Raw genomic sequence first — 24,708 nt, forward strand, 5'->3', positions numbered from 1 at the left:
CGTGGCTGTTGTGGAATCATGTCCAAAACCAGGGACGTGCTGGCCATTGGGAAAAGCGGGACAACTCCCGAACGGCCGGTCCATTCCAGGCCTGTCCAGGCCGGCCATTACAAAAAATGGCCGGCCCACAAAGTAAATATAACTCATGTTATAAGCCCACTGGCTTGTGTCTCATGATTTTAAATGGCCAATCTTTAGCAGCAGCACTATAGAGAAGGATCTCTCTCTATAGCACTGAGTAGCAGCAGCCCACAGAGCCATCACATTGGCCCTACTGGCTTGTCTATCATCTGAATATCGGCCCACTAGTCCCTACATTAGCTTCCTTGACTTCTCCTGGATGGTCTACATACAACATCATTAGACTCTCTTTATACCAGAAAAACGATGATACCTAAAATCACAGTAACCGCTCGGTTAGTATTTATGGCCTCACCAACTCCTTTTCCCGGGCTGAATCAGGGGCCCAGCTCGTCCCTGTCCAAAACCGTTACTTTTCAGGAAAATCCAAACATTCCAATGTATCCAGTCAGTGTAGTTGTTTAGTCACAAGCTCTTGCTAATACTTTTCATTGGTTTCATTAATTATTCAGAAAAAACCCACAGACAGTTGACCATTTTCACTTTTCAAAATGTTAAAACCCTAACCCTTAAAAATAAAATCTACAAACTCACAACATTGTGAGCTTGTAGATCAGCTTTTTTTCTTCTTTTTCTTTTTTTTTTTAGTATTACATGACATTCTTGTATGACAAAGCAGGGCACCAATTTACAGAAAACCGTGAGTTGAAAAATGGAGATGCAAGGTTTATGTCAGACAGCATAACCCAAATAAATTGTATAAATTTGCCACCACATCAAACACAGCAGAACGTGCTATACTTTATTTGCTGTTAGAATCAACTTGGCACTGGAAGGACTATTACAAATGTATATGGATTCTTTCCGCTATCTACAAACTTCATCCCATCCCGCCATTGTGATACCCACGTGTATAGGTGCTATTTTACATTTGATATTCTGTACGTATTGCGTCGTCAGCGAGTGACCAGTTGCACTCTGAAAGCCGCCCAGAAGGCAGCTACAGTTTGTCCAGGTAGTTGTCGAGGGCAGGGATGCCTTCCTTGAGGCCCTTGCGTAGGCGGGTTTCTTTCACCACCTCGGCGGGTCGGGTCTTCTCGTCGAAGGGGTCGCCTGGGAGGACCTGCCAGTGGTCGAACACGCACTGAGGGAACGCCTGGCCGCCCGTGTTGGACCGCAAGTCTGCTGTGAAACCTGCCGGAAGAAAAGGGCGGGAGCTTAATCAACCGAACATTCCCATCAATCAAGTTTATTGTCACAGCAACACCGATGCAAGGTAAATATGAAATTCTTCTTGGGCCGCCCCGCCGCCCACTAAACAAGTATTCCAGGCTCATACTACATATAGACTCTACTGCTGCCTGACCGACCGTGTGTTTGGGGTTCAAAGCCCGATCCCGACGACCTTTATGCGTGTCACTCTCTGTCTCCCTGTTTCCTAACAGTCTCCACTGTCACTATCAATGAAGGCAGAATGAAAAAGGGCCCAAAAATACCTTATATGAAATGCAGCCTTTCACTGTAGCAGTTTGATATTTTTTTAACACTCATATTTTCCCTCGTAAAAAATCAAAGTGAACTGAGCGGCGGTGTCCATAAATTTCAAGGCTCTGTGTGTGTCTGTGCGTGTGCATATACATTTCAAGGCTGCTCAACGGCACCTCTCTGGTCACCCAGCGGTACTCGGGCTACATACAGTACAGACAAACACACATGCATAGACGCATACACACACAGTCACTCTACGGTGACCACCGCTCAAAAAACGAAATTGTCCTTTAATGTGTTGACAGGCTGGCAACGGACAGTCTCACGGTGACAGCTGTGTTTGTGTGAGTTTGTGAACTTACCAAAGGATTCATTGACGGGGAGGTATGCTTTCACGATAAAGATGGGTGTTCCGGGGACCTGGCACTCTTCAAACACGTGTCCCCTCTTCCTGTTCAGCACGCCGTAGATTCCTCCCACCACTTGTTCCGGACACTGTCACAATGACACCGTTTAGGAGACATTTTTAGGATGGCGTTTCTCAAACAGTTTTCATTTCTAGGACCACCAGTTCGATATGCAATAGCCCCCATGGAGCCAAATACTGTACATATAATTCTGGGGGTCCTTGACATGAAAAGGTTTGAGAACTGCTGATCATAGAAACATATAGGTTTTGAAAAAAAGTAAAGGGTTTAAGTGGCTAATGCATTCTGGGTACCTGGATCTCCACCAGGTAGACGGGCTCCATGAGTCTGGGCGCGGCGGTGAGCACCGAGGCGTAGAGGACGCGTCGTGCGGTGGGAATGATCTGCCCGCCCCCTCTGTGGATGGCGTCCGCATGGAGGGTGACGTCATGGATGTCGAAACGGACTCCCCTCATGTTCTCCTCGCACAGGGTGCCCTGGTGGTGGCGGGGAGGGAGGAAAAAGAAATTACCTGTACAGCACTTTCGTCATAGTTTCCTGACCATCAGCAACAGTAAGGAGTCATGATTTTGAGGTATATATTGAAATGTTTTGATACTTTAAACTTCTACTCCACTACAACTCAGAGGAAAACATCTGACAACATCTTTTTATTCCACTGCATTTTATTTGAAAACTTTAATTAATAGTCACTTTGGCCACACTAATATCACTAGTGCGTAGGGCTATTTTCTTTTTTCTTTCCTTTTCTTTCTTTTTGCACTGGCATATTCGTTTCCAGGCTACTTAAGATCTACTCTTCACTAGGCAATCTACAAGTTAACAACCCATTGTATCGCAACACGCTATTTTTACATATTTTCAAAAGTTGTAGTACATTTTGATGCTGTACGTATATTTTGCTGCGGATACGTTTATGCTTTTACTCAAGTAAAAAGATAAACAGGCCTTTTACTCCACCAAAGTTATTCTACATTGTGCTTTTTTGTGGTATTGCTACTGTTACTTAAAGGGGGCGTGACACGGCCAAAACAGCTAATTATGGCTATCAAATTAGCATTTCTTTTTAATGATGTCATGTACCCCCATGTTAAATTATCCAATCAAATGATGCAGTACAATCAACAGCCTATCACTGGGGGCTCTGTGTTGCTGCCGACAGGCCCATACAGCTACTGTTGATGGGCCTGTCGGCAGCAACAGCCGGCTCCACCCCCTTTCCAAACCGTTTCAACAAAGACCATGTGACCTACTGTACCATAATGTTACATTTCGGCCGGTGTCATCACTCCTTTAAAGGACCATTTCCCAGATTTTCAACCTATTTTCTTATAATTGGTCCTCCTCACTAATGCTCATTATAACATGGCCCCATCTCTGTCTACTCGTCTCAGAGGAGGGCTGTGGACAGACAGTTCAGAAACCTGCCTACCAGTGACATCATCGGTATTCAGTTATTTATCAATGGCTTCTATTTCAGTATTAAAAATGTCCAGGATGAGAAAGACTGTAGTTTCTATTCGCCACCAATGAGACGCGTGAGTAGATGGAAATTGGTTACACGCCCATCTATTGGCGACATAAGGAGAACTTATTTGTGAGCGTGTCTTGTTTACATTGATTTACAGTCGCGCGTGACATGGCAGGGTTTGAGAGAAGCCCTTTAGTAAGGCTGTGGAAGGATTCACACTATTTTTGGATTTACTGGTGAAAGGAGTAGATCATATTTTATGTTCCAAACTTCCTCGCAGGTTGGTTTTAATGGACGGTAACGGAAAAGTAAGCTAACAAGTTACTTTTCTCAGTGGGTAACACAGTAACGCAACAGATTCCTTTTTAATGGCAATAACGCTTTAACTTAACAAGTTACTTTAAAAAGTAACGATACCCAACACTGGAAATAAGGAAGAGAGGCCCAAATTTCCAATATGGCTGCCACACATAGAGCCAAGCAAAATAAAATATCATCACCAGGAATGCTGGTCCCTCATTGGCTGTTAATGATGCCATTGCCAGAAATGCTGGTCCCTGATTGGGCTACTGGCTTAAACACACATGGCTACCTACCTACCTACATACCTACCTACAAACACAGTACTTGCTCGCTCTGCAAGTAATACAACAAAACAAAACAAAACTCTTCTCCCAGCACTGTGTGGACGGAGCTCACTCACCTCCTTGGTGGCCCACTGGAAGCCGGCCACGACGCTGTCCTTGATCTCGTTGAGGTACTGCACGCCCTTGGACACGTCAATGACCATGTTGGGCCCCGTGCCGTCGGGGCCGAAGCACCAGATCTTGCGGGCCTCAGTCACCTCCCACTCGTACTTCTCGGTCAGGTAGCGCGCCCGCAACTTGAGCTCCTGGCGGGAGCTCACGTCCCCTTTGTCTATGTCCTCAGCCAGGCCATCCGGGAAGGGCCGCGCCTTCATGAACAGCCGGTTGTGCTTGTTGGGAGACTTGGACAGGCACACCTGGCTGGATTCCTCCGTCACCGTCTCGCGGTAGGACACCACAGGGTCCGATTTCTGTCAAAGCGACGGCGAGATTAGGACGGATCTTTGGCACGATACATGAACATGTAAATTAAAACACAAATTGGGACCCGTGCGGGTCTCGGGTCCTGTCGGGTATTTTCGGCAGCGATTAGAAGTTGATTCTAAGGATGCGCACACAGTACCTTCAGGGGGATTCCTGCATGGTCCTCCTCCAGATCTTTCAAACAGATCTCCAGGTGCAGCTCTCCAGCTCCAGCCACAATGTGCTCCCCCGACTCTTCAATGATACACTGTTGGACACAAAGTCACAAGAATGTTACTGTAAAAACTGTCAAATCTGGGAACCCATCTGCAAAAATATATATATATATATATTTTTTTTTTATGTCGGTCCATTCACTCTCCACCGATCTACTTGTAGATCTGCTGTTTTCGGAGCGTAACCCCTGAGCACAACCAAAAATAAAATTACTTGTCTTTCAGTTCTACTGGATCCCTTCTCCACTAGTCCCTCCCTATAACATTTTAGCCTACTTTTTGTTGACTAACTTGTCAGGGATTCTGACAGAACATTCTCTAAAAAACCCACGGAAAACGATCCACTCGCCCCAAACTCCTGTACGCCCTTGGACTAAACTCCCAGTTGCACTTAGAACTGCAGACTCACTCACTCCCTCCCTAGCTTCTGCCGTGGTCTGTTTTTACTGAATAGGTGCTTGGTCTCCCTATTTTTCTTAGATTAAGCAACTATTTCTTTCTATTTGATGTATTGATGACGTTGATGTACTGATGTATTACCTTGCTTATTGTAAATCGCTCTGGATTAAGAGCGTCTGCTAAAAGTTTAAATTGTGAATTGTAAATATTTAGTCATAGTTTTAGTCATCGTAGCCCGGCTCCTATTTTGTTTTTATTTAGTTTTCATCAGTGAAAAAAGGTAAGTCGACAAAACATTTCAGTGGACGACATGAACATTGTACCTGAACCATGGGGTCTGACTTGGCCAGGCGCTTGAGGCCCTCCACCAGCTTGGGCAGGTCGGCGGGGTTCTTGGCCTCCACCGCCACGCGGACCACGGGGCTGACGCTGAACTTCATCACGCGCATGTTGTGGGCGTGCTCGAAGGTGGTGATGGTGCCCGTCTTCACCAGGTACTGGTCCACGCCCACCAGGCCCACGATGTTGCCGCAGGGCACGTCGTCGATGGGCTCCGTGTAGCGTCCCATCATCAGGATGGTCCTGCGGGGGGGAAACGGCGACGCAGTCAGTCGTCGAAAAAGTAGTCACATTTGTGTAGACATACTCTGTTAGGGTGCCCCCACACCAAAGTACTTATGAGAGTGGAATCCGCGTTCCGCCAATGCATTTCAATGAGAGTGAAGCGGTTTCATGCCAGCAGAGGATTTCTGCAAAAAACGCTCCCTTCTCATTGAAATGCATTGGCGGAAGGCGGATTCCACTCTCATAGGTATTTTGGTGTGAGGGCACCCTTACAAGGAAAAGTCCAGAATTCAAAATTTACTTGAGTAAAAGTACAAAGGTACAAACAATGCCTTCTATTTCAGTGCGCTAACTTTCCAGGAAGAGAGAGGCTGTAGTTTCGATTAGCTTGGACCGTAGGCCAGCTTTTGAACTCCCCACAGCCCACCAAATAATGAGAGACAGCGTGAGTAGACAGAAATTGTGCCATCTTATAATGAGCATTACTGGGGACCAAGTATACGAAGATATGGTTGAAAATAGATGGAAGTGCTCCTTAAAACAGATTGACTGCCAAATTCCAGAGTTTAGATTTTTTTTGGGCCTATGGGTCACCATTTGTTTCTAGGTCTTTTTGGACGCCACGTGAGACGTCGATCATACCAAAAAAAAGCCGGGGGAAAAACATTGCAACATTCATTCCTATGGGACGATGTAATAAAACTGCGCTCTACACAACGGATTGTCGCTCATGGTTCAGATCTTTTTTTTTCTTCGAATCTAGGACATCCATGCGTGTCTTTTGAGGGCAGATCGGGGCGACACAGAATATTCTATGATTTTTCAAAGGCTCTGAATTCTGTCCGTCAATGTGTTATGGTCACTTTGAGCAGCGCAAACCTCTGAATGGGTTTCAGGTAGAGGTCGTCCTTCTTTCCAGGAGAGTAGTTGGGGCCCATGATGCGAACCTTCTGCCCCGTGGACACCACGCCGGAGAACACGCGTCCAAAGGCGTAGAAGCGTCCCTTGTCACTGGTGGGCACCATCTTGGAGATGTACATCATGAGTGGACCTTTGGGGTCACAAGCCTTGATTCCTGACGAGGGGGTAAAGAACATTGTTATTATTGATAACACAGAAGTCACAAAAAAATGACTATGATCGAGTCTGTCACAGAGCAGACTATCTTTCCCCGCCATTGAAAAATAGCACTCGGTGCCGCTTAAAATAATTGCTATAAATATTTTTGTAAAAGTCTATGGGGAAAATGCATGGAGATTTCTTTTGTGGCACCAGTAAAGCACGCCCACTGCTATGCCCTATTCCAGTATGTAAATAACTTACCCATTGCTGCCTCGTCATCTCCAGGCCCCTCGTACAGCAGCTCACAGCGGTACCTCTGTGCTGTGTGCGGGGATGGGAGGTGGATGGTGATCATCTGGAGCAGAGCGTCCCCTGCTGGCAGCCAGCGGCGCATCACCGCCTGAGGCGCAAGCAGCAAAAGACATCCGCAGTTAACCTCTTATAAAGCCTATATACTTCACTGGTCCCCAGTTAACCTCTTGTAAAGCCTATATACTTCACTGGTCCCCAGTTAACCTTTTGTAAAGCCTATATACTTCACTGGTCCCCAGCTAGGGCTCTGTACTATGGTCTGCCCCCTCCCACCCTCTACACCAAATGTACAGTATTATTGCTATTCTTTTAAAATAATATCAACAATTAAATAAAATGTCTTGTCATGTCATTGACGCGTGTAACACGTCAACTGTGAACAGATGGATGCGGATGGATGGATTGTGAATGAATAACCCAGATCTAAAATCAAGATTAATATGCAGTAAAATAACAAGTGTAAAATAACTTAATTTGAGGTTAAACACAAACTCTAGGGGGGTTAACTGCCCTAGCTGTGTCGCAAGTCAGCTGACTCGGCATCACATGCATATGTAGGTGCCTTTTTGTATGCTTGTCTGATGAAGAGCCGTGAGGCTCGAAATGTCACGTCCAATATGGTGTAAACTGTAAAGGGACCTAAATAAATATTTAAAACGTTTGGAGCATTTCCCAGTGTGCAGACCCTATCTTTCTTTCTTTATTCTACCTCGGCCCCACACCTGGTTGTAGAGAGTGGATGTGTGCGCTTTATTGTTAGTTTCTGTGAACTGCCCTAACCCATGGGACCCCAAAATGTCCTATAGGTGAGACGAAGCACCTTCAGAAGTTGTTTGCCTTCTTTCTCTTTGTCTTCAGCGTCCAGCTTCACTTCCAGCTTCTGAATCAGCTTCTGCGTTTCTTCTTTGTTGAAGTTCATGATGGCATCGAAAACCTGGTGAACATCAGAGCCCAATGGTTAACGAGTGACATTTGAAATGTGCTGACCAAACTTTGTTTAAAAATCACACCCAGTGTGAATGAGCAGTGCAGGCTACTGAACAGCACTGCTCGGTGGCTGCAGCTGGTGTTGCCGTGCTCAGACAATGCTCGTGTTCATACAGAAAACAAAAGACACACACGGTCCACTAACCTTGAAAATGGGGTCCAGCACAAGTTGGCAGAATGTTCTCGGGATCTTAGCGCCTTCTGCGTTGGTAGCCGTCTTGCTGAATTTACCAGTCGCTGGATCAAAGTACCTGGAGAGATGGCATCACGCCTCAATCAGTGACACTTCTATCTACATCTGTGCAATCTCAGTGTGTATGGCCTACCTGGCTCGCTTTAGCAATGTTGTCATTTATATTTATTCCGGCATTTTTTTGGCTACAAATTTTGTTAAAACTTCAAATTGTTCAGCTTCCTCTGGGAAAATAATGTTTTCTTACCATTTATATTACTGCTTGGGCTTGAGATGAATCGAAAGTCTGTGAAGGGATGTGTACATTTTCTACTGAACTTAATAATATACTTTGTGCGTCTTTTCAGCGAGCCCATGCAGTTTCTGCAGGAACTGCTTTTCTAGTTTTGTCTAAAACTACAGTATGACGAAAAATGTTTTCTCTCACTGACAAATACTAAATAGAAACTAAGCCATGATGACTAAAACTAAGACGTCAGAAAATAAAAACTAGACTAAAATGTTAGGGACGTACTAGTCGACTAAAACATTTCAGATGACAAAAATCTGACCAAAACTAAATCAAATCACTTGTCAGAACCACACACACACACACACACACACACACACACACACACTCACTTGTCTCCCCACAGCTTCTTCATCATCTCCTCGACCTTCCTGGCGCGCTCGGCTGGCGTCGGCGGCACCTTCTTTTCGGCCTTGGCTGCGAACTTGGCCACGTACATTTCAGCAAACTGCTTGAGAGTGAACGCCCAGCCGTGGAGCCCCGAGCCAAAGCCAACGGTCCCCACCACTGGATCCAGCTGCAGAGAGACACAACGTGGTCAACATCCCACCTCGCTGGCCACAGCACGCATCAACAACATCCTCTGCCACGTGACGAGTTTGACGACTTCCCAATTAGGCCTGTCACAATTATTACATAATCATCTAATCGCAATTATTTGACATAATCGCAATTATTTTGTCATAATCCATAATCATAATCTTTTTTTTTTTTCCTATATTTTTATCCCACGGTTTTGCAACCCATTTTCTCACCCAGTGCCAACTTCCTAACCTGTAGTCCTGGTTTCCGCTCTCCCCCTGCCGCGCCAGGGGAACTGGGGAGCACTTGGCTGGCTAGGGGGAGGTAGTATAGAAACCAGGACTACTGCATGTTTTTGTGAGGGCATCTACTCTAGGAGACACAGGGAGAACATGCAAACTCCACACAGAAAGGCCCTATCGCCAACCCCACCTAGGGTGTGGGCGCTGATGACGCGGAGGGAGGAACACGCCCACAGCGTCCCCCGGCGGGAATCGAACCCAGGACATTTCTACTGTAGCTGTGAGGCAAAGCGCTAACCACTGCGCCACTGTGCCCCGGGGAAAAAAATGTTTTTTACCCTAAACATGTGTCCGTGACCCAAAGATGGGTCCCCCAACACACTGTTTGGGATACCGGTGAACTATAGCGGGCTACTAGCGGCGCCACACTGACCATGATGTTGCCCATGGGGCCCGTCTCCGACTCCCCGTAGGTGCAGATGATGACGTTGACATTCTCCACGATGCGCTGGAAGGTCTGGAAGAGCGCGTCGGGCTCCAGCTGCAGCTCCAGCAGCGCCCGGTCCATCTTGTTCATCATCAGGACCGGCTTGATCCGCTCGGCGATGGCCTGCCGCAGCACCGTCTCCGTCTGCACGCACACGCCTGAAAACAACAAACCCCACAGCGAGGCAACCAGACAGAAGGCCACCAGCAGGGGTCACTCTGTTAGGTCAGGTCTGAAACGGAGCACTGCAATAGTCCTCAGTAGTGTGGTAACTCTGAGAGGGTGCAAATGGGTCCGTTTGGTTAGGTTCTTACCATCTCAAGAGTTACAAGGGGATACATTAACACTGAGTCTTTTTTTTCTTTCTTTCTTTTTTTTTTGCTCACACAGACAAACAAACGTGGGCGATCTCTTTTAGCATCACAGTCCCAGAGACGCGTTCCAACGGTGGGGACCGAGTGCCATCAGGTAGCACCTGGAGATGGGGACGCGAATCGGGAGAATCTCCGTCCCCGTCCCCTCCCCACAGGACGGGAGGACAGAGCGCCGCCAGGTAGCACCTAAACCAAACCTTAACCCAAACCCTAACCTCAGTAAAACTAACGTTGGTGAAATGCTAACCTGACGACGCTGGTGAAAGTTAACCTGGTGAGTGGCTAACTTGCCGACACTGGTGAAAGTTAACCTGGTGAAATGCTAACCTGCGTCCCCTATATGTGCAGGGATGGGGACACGAATAGAGATCGCCCTTGCTGAAACAAACACAACACATAACTAGGCCTACTGGGCAATGTAGTAATGATGATGTAGTCATGTAGTAATGTCCACTGGAATAATACAAGCTTTAATACTATGGACAGTTAACAGACCAATAATGCGCATGCATTATGGCGTTTCACATGTATTTTTATGATGAACAAAAAGAGAAAAAAAAAGAAAAAACTCATAAAAATAACCCAACTTAACAGCACACTATCCTTCTCAATAGCAGGCCATACATTCCTGCCTGATAATAACTCACAGATCAAATATTGGGGTGCTACAGTCGAACTAATCGATTTAATTTATTAAAAAATAAGCTATGAATAATAGATACCTACAGTATTTTGTGAGTGTCATTATAGGCAACAGGTTCAAAAATATATAACAAATGTATAAATTAAGAAAATACTCTATTTATGGATTTCATTTGTCGTCCTACACTGGCCATGTTGAGGACCAACACAGGTGTTCTGATTTGTGTAGAACATTAGTTCTATGCCAATCAGACAAATTGAAGGACCTGTGTTGGTCCTCAACATGGCTGTGTAGGACTACAAATGAAACCCATGAATAGTAAGTTGCAGTCCCCTTGCACTCAGGAATGTGGGGGACTGCCCCATGGTTCGAACTCCCGTTGGTCCGAACACCGTCGGCAGGTTAGCTACTCACCAGCGTTAGTTTTACTGAGGTTAGGGTAAAGATTAGGTTTAGGTGGTCGGACCAAAGGGAGTTCGAACCAAGGACATGTTACCAGGAATGTGCCCCAGGACTCATTAACCCAGCCGCTAAACATTTTCCAGTGTGTCCTCACACCACGTAGCTGTGTTTGTTCATTGTTTCAAGACCAGCTGCAATGGCGTTTCGGCACCATTATCAAGGCGTATAAACAGGAGCTGCCTGAACCAGACAGCGAAACACAATCCAGACAACTGACCCGTTTCCCTCGGGCTATGGAATTTACATTCGGCAAATGACATTGTGCAACAAGGCAGTGCTGAATCAAACTCCAACGTCAGTGTATGTGTTACGCCAGGGCTCCACTGCAGCCATCGTCAACGCAGGGAATGTTCCCTTTTAAGTCAATGAAAAGGGAACATTCCGGCGGCGTCCAACCGAACGCGCCGCGACACCTGATGGCTGGAGTGGAGCCCTGGCGTTATAGCTGCGTCTGACGCTGCGTCTGACGCTGCAGATATCATTCAACGGAGTAACACTGCCCTCTAGTGGTGCCTCATTGGTCCCAATTATAATTGGCCACAGATATGCTCCAAAAAGTGTGAAAAAACACAATCGGTTTAATTTCAGCTGGTCTTCAAGTAGTCTGTACAGTAGGCCTAAGTGTCTTATTTTCAGGGGTCATCGCCATGTTGGTTTGTGGAGGACATTTTTTGCGAATAAAATGTCTGAGAACCACTGGTACCAGTAAATCGGTGTCATACATATTCTGAAGAAAACCTGGAGACTTGACATTCAGTAATTGGGTGTTAGGATAAAAAATAAATAACATTATAATGGTGTGGAAATTGCCACAGACAAGGCCTGAGTCTTTGCCACTGGACACGGGTGTACGGGTACATATTGATGACCCCTGTTTAACGTGTTGCAAGCCAAAAAAAAGCTGTTTTCTGGAAGCGGTACAAGCTAGTACGACTACAGCACACACAGCAGCAGCAGCAGCAGCATGTAGCGGTGTACGGGCCTGCCAGCGTGATAGCGTGCAGCGGGCCTAGCGCCACGCTGTCAAAAAAACACCGTTACCTGAGACACAGTCTACAACTACGAGCGCGCCGTCCGTGACCCGCAGGGCAGCCGTCACCTCGGACGAGAAATCGACGTGACCGGGAGAGTCGATCAAGTTTATGAGGAAGCCGGCGCCGTCCTTGTTCTGTTTGATGAAGGCCAAGTCATTTTCAGTGAGCTCATAGTACAGGGAGATAGCGCTGCAAAGGGGAGGAGGAGGAGGAAGAGGAGGAGGAGGAGGGCGACACAATGACATGACAGCCTTTCAGTTCACTGGAGACATGGTGGAGGCACGTTGGCTATCAGTGGTGGATGAGGAACTCGGAATTTCGGTTTGTTCTCCGACTGAAAAGTAACACATTTACGACAATTTAGAGCAGGGGTCTTCTACGACGTTTTCAGGCCAAGGACCCCTTAGTTGAGAGAGAGAGATGAAGCAGGGACCCCCAGTCCCCAGATTCCATATAGTTTCATCTTTTGACAGCACAGTCATCAGTGGATCATGTCAACTTGTGTTTGCAGATATTGAACCACTTGAACCGTCAATACTTAATAAACTTGACCTTTCACTCTGTACTTAGTCTGCTCTTTTTCCCCCTCTTTGCCGAAAATAGGGGTCCCGGACCCCCTGTTGAAGACCCTTGATTTAGAGCAGTGTTTCTCAAAGTGGGTGCCGTGGCACCCTGGGGCAGTGTTTCTCAAACTTTAAAATGTCAAAGTCTCCACTTAACTCTGACAAGTGTACAGATGGAACCATTTGGTTCCATTTGTACACTGTCAGAGTTACATACTTGTACAGTATGGGTCAATTTAGACCCCCCTAAAGGAAACCACAGAGTTCCTGGAATCCACTTTGAGAACCACTGCCCTCGGGTGCCGTGCTCGACTGCTCGCAAATCCAAGGGTGCCGCAGAATACTTTGATAATATTTGGAATTCATCAATATCGCTTCAGTTTAACCACTTAAAGCCTCAGTGAGACGGACCAGCGATCTACAAGCTCAAAATGCGTCACAACCTGACACGTTGTGAACTTGTAGATCTACTATTTTAGGCGATGGTGACCTTTCCCCCCCCCCCCCCCCCCCCCCCAGGACAGGGATGCTGCAGTTCAAGTGGTTAAATGTCAAGTTTGAAGTTATTTTCAATCTGTCGTAATGGAAACTACTATTCTCTGGGGACACATAACGTCGTTAGAATAGTGAAAATAGCTGATCTACAAGCACACAACGGCTCGCGTTTCCAATGTGCATTTTCATGCACATTGGCAATCTAGGCTTCTACTGTTGCTAAAACTCCCTTCTGTGTTGCCTAGAACTGGAGGATTGATTGTGGGGTCATGTGATCAGTGACATCATGAAGATGTACTCTTTGGCTTGCAGAATACATCTTCGTGATGTCACTGATCACTTGACCCCACAATCAATGGGAGAGGGGCTTTTTTTCTTGTTTCTTATTCCCCTTTAACCTATTTAGGCCTAGAATTATTCAATGCTTTAACTATTGAAAATTAGCAGATATACAAGCTCACAGCGTGGCACAGAGTGCCGCTCTGACACAGATTTGCCGCTCTGACACAGATTTGCGTCTAAATGGATTATGTACCGTGAAGTATTTGAGTACAGGCACTTAGTTACTTTCCACCACTGACACCATGAAGTGCATCATCAGGTGTGATGACCATTTTGTAAGGGCTCTCTTACGTGGACTTGATGGTGATGCACCTCTCCTGCTCGTCCTTCCGGGTGTCGGTGAAGCGGGTCTCCCCCGCCCGGGACGAGGCGATGATGCCGGCCTTGCTGACCAGCGAGTCGGTGAGGGTGGACTTGCCGTGGTCCACGTGGGCGATCACGGACATGTTCCTGATGTTGTGCTTCTTGTCCATGATCTCCCGGATCTGGTCGACTGTAAAGTTCACCTGAGGAGAAGGGGAAGAAGAAGCCACATCTCTACTTATTTAACCACTTTCTACCCAGCGTCCCCCAAACAAGTATTATGTTGGAACCAGGCCTGTCATTTCATCATTTTAGGGGAAAGGCCACAGGCCTTTGGTGTTGAGGGCACAACGGCTGAATGGCAGGGCAGGAAGGCCATCAAATAAAACGATTTTATTCCATTTAAATAATTAATTTAAGTGAATTTAAGTGTTACGGATGTGCATATGTATTATCTGCAGTGAATTACATGACAAGAAAGAGACAAGTGTTACGGATGTGCATATGTATTATCTGCAGTGAATTACATGACAAGAAAGAGACAATGTCTACATATTGACAAGAAAGAAAGAGGAGAAAGAGCTGGGGCATTTTTTTGAGGGGCACAAGGCCAAGTGATGACATCACTTTTCACAGTTTTGTATTAGCCCAAGGAATGTTTTTTGTGCAAAACAAATGCTTGCAATGGATTCAGAAACATGAAAAACCCTAGTTTGACCCCTCACAAAAAAAACTTAAAGCAGATGTTTTTAGTATTTCATTTTTTTCCCCCTGTAAGTAAGTTAAGACGCCCACTCCTGATCAACGAAGAACCGGTGGAGAGGTTGGAGAGGACAGCCTCAAGTACCTCGAGGTGCACGTCACCAAAGACCTGACTTGGAGTACAGCATGCACACAGAGGCTGTGGCAAAGAAAGCAAGGCAGCGCTTGCACCACCTCAGATTTCAACAATTCCTAGGGGGTTCCAAATGGACAGTTACAGGTCTGTAACTCATAGAGTGTACAAATGGAACTGTTGTACACTCTCAGAGCTATGACTGTCCTTGAAATTAAAAGGTTTGAGAACGACAGTCACAGACTTTGCCTGTCTTGTCTAGCCCTCATGTGTATATAAGTCTTGTTCCCGAGTCAGTCCTTGTCCTTATCGCGGGTCATTGTTTGTGTTGCATTGTTGTCTAGATAACGTCTTATGTTCCACTGTATTAAATTCCCAGTCATGGGTTTCGAACACTATGCTGCCTGGCCGTCCTGCGTTTGGGTTCTGTCACCACACCAGCATGTGTCAACGACTTGTATTGTAATCGCATAACAGACGTTAAGGTCACATAACCAGCTCTGACAGTGTGATGAAAACAAAACAAAGCGGTCCGGAAATGGTTCCAAGCGTCATGCTTTGTAGCATGATATTGCATCATCTATTGCATCATATTATGCAAAATGCATCATATGACCAGTTGTAGCATGCTGAAATACTAAAATATCTAAAAACACAGATTGAACACTCAGGATTGTGTTGATCGTGTCCCAAACAACAATAAAATAAGATCTGGTTGTCCCAGAGGTGAGGTGGTCCTTAATGTTGAGCCCGGTTCTTCCGATTTTGGATCCCAACCCTACACCTCAGGCAAGAAGGACATTCAATGTTTAATATTTTTATACTTTAACTATTAAAAAAAATAACACATATACAAGCTCACAGCGCCTCACCAAGTGCCACGCTGCAAGCTTGTAGATCTGCTATTTTTGAAAAATCTTGACATTTTTTGCTTTGAATAATTATGTTGATGCGATTCTAAATGTCTTCTAAATCCTTCTTCCAAATCAGTGGTTGTCAAACTTTTTCATGTCAAGGACCCCCAAAATTATAAATATTAATGGCCGGGGACCCCACCTCAAAATATGTTGTTCCAGGGACCCCCAGAAGCAGAGATTTGAGTTGCAAATGTTTTCTTTGAAAAAAAAAAAAAAAAAGATTTGCACACATTTTCATGATTTTCCAAAAATGACAGATCTACAAGCTCGCAGCCGCGCTGTGAGCTTGTAGATCTGCTATTTTTCAATTGCAGCAAAGTATAAAATGATGGTTAAAGTTGTTAAAATGTTCCAGGTCTTGGACAGAGGTCTTTACCAGGACCTATACGAGTGCTGTGGAAGCTGTGTTTTCACGTAATCGTAAGAATTGTCGGCATCATTTCCACGTTGAAACATATTATTTTCAAACATTTTCAGAACTAGTACAAGTAACCGAACTACAAGCTCAAATGTGACCCATTTTGAGCTTGTAATTGCACTACTAATGCTTTTTTGAAAGTATAAAGTTATAAAATATGTCTGTTATATGTGTCCAGCCTCGCATAGCCAGAAGAATTTGCCACTGCAAATGGCGCAGTGATATTGCCTGGCTATGCCTATATATGCGAGGCTAATATTTGTCATTAGCCTCGAATGACGGGAACATTTACCAGTGATGTCACTGGTAGGCAGGGTTCTGAACTGTCCACAGCAGTCCTCTGAGACAGTAAGTTGACAAAAGAATGGTGCCATCTATTATAATAGCATTAGCGAGGAGGACCAGTTATATGAATATGCATGCGGTTGGATATGGGTGAGGTCGTCCTTTAAGTCAAATAGAATCCCATGCAGTATACGTTGTCTCCCTGTATTCAGTCAGAAGGTGCCGAGAGTCTTTTAAACATTGCCCTGCTGTTAAAATGGAAGCGCTGCCGCAGTGCAGTGATGCACTGTGATCAAGCACCATACTGAAATATAGGCTGCACAACAGCTGCCTCACACATACTGTATACTTTCATTCAGTGATTCTCAACCTGTCCCATTTCAATCCTTCATTTGACACGTTTGTTCCCGTCTCCGGTGGTGGGACCCCCAGATCTACACCGTAAGACAGTGGTTCTCAAACTTTTGAAATTCGAAGGTGTCCTCTTAACTTTGACAGTGTACTTGTATTGGGTGCATTTAGACCCCCATAAAAGAACCTAGAGAGTCCCTGAAATCCACTTTGAGAACCACTGCTGTAAGAGACCTCCCTGGGGGTCCCAGGACCCATATGCATTATTATTATTAAATAATAATAAATAATAAGATAGGCCTAACAGTATAGGCTTATTAATATGCCTAATGATAATAATAATAAATTCCACATGACTTCTAGGCTTATATACAGTAATTATATGCATGCATGCTGCTGTCATATTAAGCAGGACTAGGCCTACTTGTCCAATCCATGGGCACAGGGGTCATTTGAGGCTTTAGTGGGCGTGTTCGTTCTATTCTATTAATAACATTGAGTAAGGTTGTGTTATTGCAATATGCGCACCCCCCCTACAAGGATTATATGACTGCTACAGTATAGGCTACGCACTTAGTATAAGCCCTACATCAGCCTGTATTATATAGGCCTATATTATATTATAGCCTATAAATAGCCCATCAAATAGGCTACCTATAGCCTATAACGGTGTTAGATCAGATCAACTAGGCTTGTAGATCAGTTCTTTTCGGCAAGCGCCTCTCTCGCGCTGTGGAATAGCCTATAAAAAAGGCCCTAAATACATATTCTCTTATTATAAACGCTTATTATAAGCGTTTTTGTTATTAATAAGACTATAATTGTGTTGTACAGTGCACAGACACGATTTTGTTGTCTGCTGTTGATAAAGAATGTGCCTAATCGCCGGCACAGACACACACGCACATATAAAGTCAACATAACCGCTATTAAATAATCACAATAAAAAATAAATGCAGGCTATATTATGCTATTATCTCACCATTTTGGCGGTTGGATGTTACGTTGCCCGGCTCGATGCGGGTTGTAGCGGGCCGGCAGAAGTAGGGTCTGTGCGTGCGTGCTGTGTGTGTGTCTCGGTCCTGTCCTCTCCGTCGGAGGATCTGGGCGAGAAAGGGAGAGATGATGACGCACTGTCTCGGTTTAATGCTGCGGAGGGACGGGGGGACGGATGTTGGATGGGGAGACGCTCGTCGTCCTGGTGGTTATGCTGGGTCATGTGGACGCGGTCATATGGACCCGAACCCAGGGGTGTCGCACCAAATTCTGGGCCCTGGGTACAAGGACTCACTCACATGTTGTGCTTTAACCATTGAAAAATAGCAGATCAAATTCACAGTGCTGCGCGAGCTTGTAGATCTGCTATTTTGAGTCTTTGAATATTTCAAAATGCTTCTCAGGTTTTTTGAAAAATCTGTTTCGAAGTCAGTGGTGCTGCTCAAACATTTTCATGTGAAGGACCCCCAAAATTATGTGTATTTGGCCACGGACCCCCATCTCAAAATATGTAGGTCTACTTCCAGGGTTTGCAATCATTTTCATGACTTAAAAAAAAAATAGCAGATCTACAAGGTGCCACGCTGTGAGCTTGTATATCTGCTATTTTTCAATAGCTAAAGTATACAATAATTAGGGCCCCCTCCACCTTGGGCCCTAGTAACTCAGTCCCACTTTTCCCCCCCTTGTGACGCCCCTGTCCAAACCTCGTGTCCCCAGGGACTCTCTGACAGGGACAGGCTGTCATGTAATGATGATGATGACTGTTTGTGAATTGTGATAGGCCTACTTGGTGTCACACAGCCGAAATATAGCTGATCTGATCTTATATCCTATAGTAGTATATGTACAAGTACACAACATGCAGAAATATTAGAGAGAGGGGGAGACAGGTGGTGAGAGAGAGAGAGAGAGAGAGGGGAGGGGAGGGGGGCGATAGAAAGTGAGACTCACATGTTTGTTGGTCTCAAACTCTCTCACTCTAGAGAGAGAGAGAGAGAGAGAGGTTTTTTAAAGCTCTTTATTAAAACCATATAGCCTAGGCCTATAGGGCCTATTTCCAATTCAGCTGATATTACAAATGTTAATCTCATCCCAAGATCATACAACTAACTACACAGCCCAAAGTCAAAGACATAAAATATAGACTAAATATGTTCCATTAGAATTAAGCAAAGAACCAGGCTTCCTATAGGCACAACACCCCCTCAACAGCCCAGTCATTGAAACCTTCCAGATTGTTGTTAACTTATAGTAGGCATGCTCAGTAAGTCAAGCAGACCAACCTTGTTAAAACCTGCACTGGATGTATAAACCCTTTATCTTATTTCTCGGTAATCTAGATTGCAAGTTTAGCCATTCCAATCCAGACATAAAGTTGAGCAGATAAGTAGCCTATCCAACAATACAATCAGTTCTTTGGTGTAGGCTGTTGGATAAGGATTGATTGATATCAATATAAAATTACATTTTAGTGTTAGACAACACTTTCAGTTTTAAAAGTGTCAAGGTTATTTTGTTTTGATCTAATAACTAATTACACGTGACGAGATGTCTCCACTCCAGGTCTGTACAAAGACGTTGACCAGGGAAATTATATCTCAACTAGAAGCAGTGCTCTTCCGAGCACAGGTCTCCACCAGGCCGTGCGTCCTGGTGGTGCTACTGTATAATAGGCCAATGTAAAAAGGGTGGCATATGTTCTTTCATGGCAATCGGACGCTGCATGCATGATTTGAAGCATTGTGTTCCAAAAATGTGTTTTGCTAAAGTCTACCTGCTGGTGGCGCTATAACAGGCCAATGTTTAAAAGGTAGCATTTGTTCCTTGACCTAGTGGGAATATGTGTGGCAAATGTCACGGTAATCGCAAGCTGCGTTGATGATTTGAGGCATTTTGTTCAAAAACGGAGCAACCCTGCAAACTTTGGAAGTTAATATTAGCCAATCAGGATGGAATATGAAATATCAGACGGATCGGACTTGATCACATGACTATAGAGATATTGTGTACCGATTTGCATGATTTTTGGATAAAATCTCAAGGAGTAAATATCCAAAAATGTGTTTTACATAAGTCGGCCCAAAGGTGGCGCTATAAAAGGCTGATTTGAAAAATGCAGGGCAAAGGTTTATCCTTAGCCTCTAGGGAGTGCGCTTACAAAGTTTGAAACTGATCGGTGGAGTTATAGGTAAAACCACAAATCGGCCTGTTATAGCGCCACCATGAGGCTGATTTAAAAATAATTAAGTGGCATTTCTTCCTCGGCCTAGTGGGAACGTGTGTGCGCGATTTCATGATAATTGCACTTTGCGTTTGTGATTTGAGGCATTTTGTTCAAAACGGCTCAATCCTACAAACTTTGGAAGCCAATCTTAGCCAATCAGGATGGAATATGCAAAATCGGACAGATCCGTGTCGATCACATGACTGTCGAGATATTGCCTACCGATTTGTATGATTTTTGGACAAAATCTGTAAGAGTAGTGCACAGAAATGTGTTTTGCAAACATCAGCCACTAGGTGGCGCTAGAAAAGGCCCATTTGAAAGATTTAGGGCAGAGGTTCTAGATTGGCATCCAGGGAATGTGTGTGCTCACTTTGGCAGCGACCGGGCCAACGGCGACTGAGACTAGGTGCTCACAAACTGCGAGGACGCACGGACGGACGGACGGACGGACGGACGCACGGACGGACGGAGAGGAAAACATACTCTCCCCCATGCCTTCGGCTGGTGGAGACAATAAATGTCAGACTGCCCAGGACATTGGATAACGCCAAAGACATATCTGGCATTTGTCCTTCTTACTACTGGCCCCAATGACACGAAAACATCTGATGTCCATTGTTATGTTATAATTGTCCAATCAGAATGCGACTCATGTATTCTGTAAATCCATATATCTGTGAAAAGTATGTTTTGTATAGGCAGAGAAGCGTGGGTGATTTTGCTGTACTGTACTTGCTGTACTGTACAATTTGAACTCTGAACTATTCTTTCATTACAACTAACAGAAAACGGACTTACACTGGTGTGGACTCATTTCTTGTGTGCGAGTACTTTAATATTTTGGGGAAAACTGTCTATTCATATGGAATATAATCTTTCCATCATAGGCATACTTACATTTTTGAGTGGTGCAAACCGCTACTACGCTTGACTTAGTGTCTAAGTTCCTATGTCCCTATGTATGCAGTACCAACAGCTCACACAAGACTAACGCCACACGAGACTAGCGTCATAGAAAGTACACAGAGTATGCATCACCACAGCTGATGTCAGCAAGATATGCACGTGTCGTGTTTGATACCATGCGCCGCTCACTTCTCACAGTTTTATGTACAGGTTCCACACTGAGGTAATTTTTGCCCATGTTTTAAATCTTCTGTGAATAAACCACTGTAGTTTGGACTTTTAAACTGGTGTTGAGGTCGTTGTTTTGGGACTGGGTAGGAGGGGGTCCATTTTGTTTATTGCGGCCTAGGCTCCCCTATGGAGTGTATCCACTCCATAGAGATAACTGACATCACACCTTCACGGACAGAACAGCCCATACAAGGAGATATGCACATGTGACGTGTTTCATACCATTCAATGTCTTCGCACTGATGCGACTTTTACTTCACAGCCCGTTTTATTTTTAAGTAATGCCCCTGGTCTAGTGTTTCCACCTTGCCTACGCCTACCCTGTGTTAATCTGAGTCACCTGTGTGCAGTCCACAGAGCCATATGGCCATATGGCAGTTTGTGTTCTGCATGTATCACTGTCAGATGATCCTGTCTATTGAACCCGTGCTTCTTGGCAGTTCTGTCACTCTGGGGAAATAAAGCGTAAGTTGTCACTTTGAGTTGTACTCTGTGTTCCTGCGTTCGGGTCGAGCTTAGAAAAACCCGGACACTCCCTTAGCAATAAATGCTAAAGTAAATTCAAGCACAGCCTTCAATTTCTGGCCTACATTCTGACACAAAATATGTCTCAAAGTTTGTTGTCACATATCGTATGTCCCGCCTCATTCCGAATGAGCCAAATTTAGCAGGACGCTTAATGACAGGTTAATGGCTCGAATCAATCAGAGCGCAGTGTGAATCCAGTGTGAAACTCATAAATACATCAGGCCTAGATATGGCCTAGAATCTAGATCCTTTCACAAACAGTTTGTTGTTCAGTTGAAAACTGGGGGGAAAAACGTGTTCTAAAATGTCAGGGCTCAAAGTTTCTTGTACGTCATTGCAATCTTCTTAGGACGCGTTGTGATTGGTTAGTGGGATGCTGATGAAATGAACTCATACATAAATAGCACCCCTCACCTCACAATTGATCGAGTATTTTATTAGGCAAAAAATGGAGAACAGTACAAATAGTATAGTCAATACAATAACAAATAGTACAGTTAAACACCCTGCCTAAAAGGTGCATCCCAAATAAGTCCTTTTATGGCCTTTAAAAAAAAGAAAAACATTCAAGAATTCTGAAAGGGGTACTGAAGGGATACAAAAAGTATATATACACACACACACACCAGACATTTGATGCTGATCAGTGAAGTAATGTGTGAGATAAGCCACAGACATACAAAATCTCCCTCCTACCTTCGGGCTGGAGGTAACAAAGTATATTATGTTACTCGGCGTGTGCACAAACACTGATCGTGTAGTCGTGTTTTGTCTGTGTCCGCAGGCAGACACACAGGCAAACCGATAGACACAGACATACAGCTGGCATAGGTCATTATATTTATATTCTAAATTTAAATACATCCAATCATCTTGCTCAATGGTTCCCAGAGGTGCGTACAGAGACCACCAGTGGGCCAGTGAGCGGAGATAGTTCACCCTAAAATTACCTTTATTATATTGATTACTCACCCAAAGGGGGCTTGAATTCATCGTTTATTTATTTTATTTTTTTCGCATTCCTAATTCCCAAGCCAATAATTTAAGGAGACTCTTTGGGCCCTATTTTCGTCCATGCCATACCCCTCTTTTGCCATGTTTTACTATTTTGAAAAGCATTTTTAAATATTTCAAATTGCTGATCTATAAGCTCATGGCGTGTTGATGTAGATCGGCTATTTGAAGTTTAGGCATAAGGGGTAAGGCATAGACGAAAATATAGCTAAATGTGTGTGACCCCATAGGGAACAAAGTAGGCTCTTTGTGTCTCCATAGGGAAGCACTACTGGTCATCAAATTATCGGCTTATAGTCCATGGGCCATACGAGATGTCAGTATTCGAAAGGTGGCAAAGGTTACCATGCATTTGAAAAGCTCTATATCTGTAGATTATATTTTGGTAACCCTTTCTGAGACACAGCTAAATTGGTGTTATCAGCCTCTAGAGATGATGTCCCATTAACTTTACAATACAGGAAAAAAAAAGCAAAACATTAACCTGCTTTAAGTAGCATATGAGGGGTCAAACTAGGGTTTTTTCATGATTCTGAATCCATTGCAAGCATTTGTTTGGCACGAAAAACATTCCTTTGGCTAAAACAGTTGAGAATCACTGGGACTCACAAAGATAACAACAGATAATATACTATGTTATCTGTTGTTATTGTTGCCTTTGGAATTCTGGACCAAATTGACAGAGTAGGATCCCGTGTCGGTGTCCTGGTTGACCTGGAAGCTGCTGGTGGACAGTCCAAACGGCCGCAGGATCATGTCACCGAGGTCCTTCAGCTTACCCAACATCTCCTCCTTCATCTTCTCGTCCCTCTCGTGGATCTGCTGCGGCAGCCTCATGCAGGCCTCCCTGGCCGCGCTCTGTCCCGGCTCTTTCTCCAGGACCGTCTTGTAGTCTCCCAGAGCCTCGTCCAGTTTGTCTATCTTCTCGTAGAGATCGGCCCTCCTCAGGATGGCCCGCACGTAGTCCGGGTTCAGCTCCACGGCTCTGGAGCAGTCGGCGATGGCCTGGTCCTTCAAGTCCAGGTGGAGGCGTGCGGCGGCCCGGTTGGAGAACAGAACCGCCCTGTCACCGCCGAAGCACACCGGGCATGCGCCCAGCGCCTCCGTGTAGGAGCGCTCGGCCTCCCGGTACTCCGTGGCTTTGAACTGACCGTTGCCCTTCTCTTTCAGAGCCAAGCTCTCCCAACGGCGACTCTCCCTCTCCTCTTCGGTCAAGTTCTCCTCCACTTCCCACAGGCGGTCGTCGTCGAACTCCGGAGGAGCCTCGCTCTTTTCTGCCTTCACGGCAGCGCCAGGATCCATCCTCCCACCAACCTCGTCGTCCCACTGTAGTTCCTCCTCTGTGGCTCCTGCAACAGTTCCATCCGCCTCTCCTGTGCCATCAAATGTCGACTGATCTACTCTGCCACCATCGCACACGGACTGACCTCCCACACCTGGTCCAGTCTGTGTGTGAGGACCGCACTCTAATCCTCCCTCCAGACTCCTCTCTGCGTCATCCTCTTCTCTTTTCCTCTCCTCTCCTCCTCCCTCTTTGTTCAGAACCTCCAGTGTCTCCTGGCAGTCATAGAACTCCTCCTCTTCCTCCGGGTCCCGAAAGCTGGGACCCTTAGACTCTGCCGTTGAAGGATCCATGAGCACTGATTGCTAGAATTGGTTAAAACTCAGCTGTACAACTACGTTTCCCTCAGCTCATCACTGTGTCTTCTTTAAATTGAGCTGGCTCGCATCTGGCGTCGCCAAGTATGATGTCAGTTCTAGCCAAATATGGAGGTCCACACAGCTCCATAGGGACATGGGTGTCAGTATTTGATACAGTGGGAAAACCCTTGGACTATGTGACATAGACACATAGTCATGTATTGGAGCGGGTAGTGGCAGTCAAAAAATGAATAATTAGTTGGTCTACAGACAGCATGTGCAATAAATTTGCCACCAGTAGTCTGCAAGATTATCTCTGTACGAACGGAC

General features: G+C 45.2%; 2 protein-coding genes across 2 annotated transcripts; both read right to left on the bottom strand.

Annotated features, from left to right (window-relative positions):
- Nucleotides 1-870: 870 nt before the first annotated feature.
- eef2l2 (eukaryotic translation elongation factor 2, like 2) lies at nucleotides 871-17,995 on the bottom strand. Its single transcript, XM_080739656.1, has 15 exons — nucleotides 17,815-17,995; nucleotides 14,015-14,229; nucleotides 12,331-12,512; nucleotides 9,757-9,968; nucleotides 8,892-9,076; nucleotides 8,223-8,328; nucleotides 7,911-8,024; nucleotides 7,040-7,178; nucleotides 6,596-6,791; nucleotides 5,476-5,734; nucleotides 4,678-4,785; nucleotides 4,172-4,525; nucleotides 2,291-2,473; nucleotides 1,932-2,064; nucleotides 871-1,275 (listed from the first exon to the last, which is right to left on the bottom strand). The coding sequence occupies exons 1-15, from the start codon at nucleotides 17,815-17,817 to the stop codon at nucleotides 1,082-1,084; spliced, it is 2,583 nt and encodes an 860-aa protein (XP_080595782.1). The 5' UTR covers nucleotides 17,818-17,995; the 3' UTR covers nucleotides 871-1,081.
- A 5,378-nt stretch (nucleotides 17,996-23,373) lies between these two features.
- LOC308295734 (tetratricopeptide repeat protein 1-like) lies at nucleotides 23,374-24,372 on the bottom strand (the record flags this gene model as incomplete). Its single annotated transcript, XM_080738781.1, has 1 exon — nucleotides 23,374-24,372. The coding sequence occupies one exon, from the start codon at nucleotides 24,370-24,372 to the stop codon at nucleotides 23,374-23,376; it is 999 nt and encodes a 332-aa protein (XP_080594907.1).
- Between the last annotated feature and the right edge of the window lie 336 nt (nucleotides 24,373-24,708).

This window comes from Nannobrachium achirus, assembly GCF_963921795.1.
Source record: "Nannobrachium achirus genome assembly, chromosome: 12".
Taxonomy (NCBI): domain Eukaryota; kingdom Metazoa; phylum Chordata; class Actinopteri; order Myctophiformes; family Myctophidae; genus Nannobrachium; species Nannobrachium achirus.